The sequence below is a fragment of the Rutilus rutilus genome, assembly GCF_951802725.1.
Source record: "Rutilus rutilus genome assembly, chromosome: 9".
NCBI classification, from domain to species: Eukaryota; Metazoa; Chordata; class Actinopteri; order Cypriniformes; family Leuciscidae; genus Rutilus; species Rutilus rutilus.
Genome location: NC_140223.1, coordinates 2,209,269 through 2,211,768, shown reverse-complemented (window position 1 = coordinate 2,211,768; position 2,500 = coordinate 2,209,269). Strand labels below are relative to the sequence as shown.

Sequence of the window (2,500 nt, the reverse complement as noted above, 5' to 3'; positions counted from 1 at the left end):
ATGGTGCAAAACCCAGCAGTTTATACATATTGCTATATTGGCCAACTCCTCAGTCCTAATGATGTCAATCATGACATCTGAAACAAACTAAGAAAAACCAACCAAACCACAAATATGACCCACACTGGGTTCACAAGGACAGACTTCTGCACACCTTACTGTAGTTTCCTATTATCACTGTAAAGCTGCTTTGAAACAATCTATATTGTTAAAAGCGCTGTATAAATGAAGGTGAATTAACTTGACTTCTCATGTGTGTGTGTGTGTGTGTGTGTGTGTGTGTGTGTGTGTGTGTGTGTGTGTGTGTGTGTGTGTGTGTGATGGGTAGGTTTAGGAGAAGGGTTAGTCTAAGGGGATAAGTTGTACAGTATAAGAATCATTATGTCTATGGAAGGTCAACCTAAAACATTAAAACTCAACGTGTGTATGTGTGTGTTTTCAGGCACGTAATAAACAGAATGGGGAATTGGCAGCCATTAAAATCATCAAAATGGAGCCTGGTAAGACCCGCGTCCAGCACTGACCACTAAACCGTCCAGTATCACACAATTATATACTGTAAATACTCAAACTCAGTTCCTGAAGGGCCACAGCCCTGTAGAGTTTCGCTCCCACTTTAATTAAACACATATGATCCAGCTAATCAAGGTGTTCTGGATTACTAGAAACTTGTGAGTTGGAGCGTTTGGCCCTGCAGGAGCTGAGTTTGAGAACACTGCTCTACATCATGTCTAACACTGTCTGTGTGTGTCTCCAACAGAGGACGATTTCTCAGTTATCCAGCAAGAGATTGTGATGGTGAAGAGCTGTAAACACAGCAACATTGTGGCGTATCACGGCAGTTACATCAGGTGAGAGACGCTCAGAGGTTAACCTACACTGGAAACAAGGACTTGTTGGGGAAAGGCAACATAAGAGGCTTTAGGAACCTTTTCATAGTTCCTAGAACTTTTGGTGGAAGTTCCCGGATTTTGGCGTGTTCACACCGCAGGAACTAGGAATGATTTTTGTTCAAGGAACTCCTTTTGGAGGAACTCATTTACTCCTACTTCAGAGTCGGGCCTAAACGGAACTACAGTGACGTTAGTTTACGCTGATTGGCCGAATGCACCCGCCATTTTTAAAAAGGACACAGATTATAGCTTATATATTTACTCCAGAAACTAACTCTACGAACATGGAAAACAGTGATAGAAAGGCATCTTCACATTTACGCTGAGGAGAAAATCCAACGCAACTTTGAGGGGAGCAAGAGAAGCATGATTATGTATTTCTGCTCAGCTAGCAACACAGTATGTGAAAAGGTATTAGCGTATGCCGTGTGTGGTTGATGTCCAGTCTACTTTCTATGTATAACAGTTCAATCTACTAACGTAGCCTATTAGACATGACTGTTAAACAGATCGCAAACTAATGAACACGGAGAATGCAAGCATTGTGAGCTCAGTCGTTCTCAGCGATGTCAAAATTAAAGTCCCAACAACAAGCGCGGCTTACGTCACTTCAGAGTTCCTACTGGCGGTGCGAACGCAACCAGGGAAACGTTCCTGAGGGAACCATTAGTTCTCGGGGACCCATCCTGGTGGCTCGTTCCTGTAACTACCCGTGAGAAAGCCCCTATGATGCACTCCGATGTTTAAGTTCTCTTAACTATTGTCTCATCAATTGTCCTTAGTAACACTTCTTTTTGACAATCAGAAATGTTTTCTGAGAACATTATTACAGTTTTTTTACAATCACTAGGACCAATTTCTCAATACTTAAGTCACTTTTTAAGTCTGTGAGCTAAACTGTGGAGTTTGTTGAGTTGATTTGAGACATGAATGACGTGTTTCGTCGTTTTAGTGCATTTTAAATGTGAAATTAACTGATGTGCCAAGCTGATAGTCGGTTAGGAGAACTGTGAGAAGAATTTTGAAAAATGTATTAAGTGTTGAGATATGTCCTAGCGATTGTAAAACACTGTAAATTTTAGCATTACTTGAAGAATGTTTGTTCATATCTTTTGAGAGAATCTTGCCAGAACGTTTCCTGTCAGCTGGGTAGTGTTGAGTGTTTATTTACTTTTACATTAACCTTAAAAAGCCCTTTAAATGAAGACAACAGACGGATGGATATAAACACGAGTGTAAATGATAAACTGTGTTGTAGGATGAATAAACTGTGGATCTGTATGGAGTATTGTGGTGGAGGATCTCTGCAGGACATTTACCACGGTAAAGAGGATCTGTCGTCTCTCTCACACACACACACACACACACACAAATGACTTGGTTTTCTGTTTTTAATGTCAAAAAAATATCTTCCATCTTTCAAAGCCTTTGGGTCACTCTCTAAAAACAGCTCTGAACACCACAGTGTTTGTGCGATGAGTGTTCTGATATCTTTTATCACTTCATCGTGTGTGTGTGTGTGTGTGTGTGTGTGAGAGAGAGAGAGAGAGAGAGAGAGAGAGAGAGTGTGTGAGTCAGTGAGTGTGAGAGAGTGTGTGTGTGTGTGT

General features: G+C 41.1%; 1 protein-coding gene across 1 annotated transcript in view; it reads left to right on the top strand.

The window, feature by feature from the left end:
- The window catches only part of map4k1 (mitogen-activated protein kinase kinase kinase kinase 1), a 39,797-nt gene that overhangs the window by 12,769 nt on the left and 24,528 nt on the right, over positions 1-2,500 (top strand). Inside the window, exons 2-4 of the mRNA XM_084420119.1 lie at positions 443-500; positions 761-851; positions 2,152-2,216. Coding sequence (XP_084276245.1) covers positions 443-500; positions 761-851; positions 2,152-2,216 — 214 coding nt within the window. The remainder of the gene's footprint in view (positions 1-442; positions 501-760; positions 852-2,151; positions 2,217-2,500) is intronic.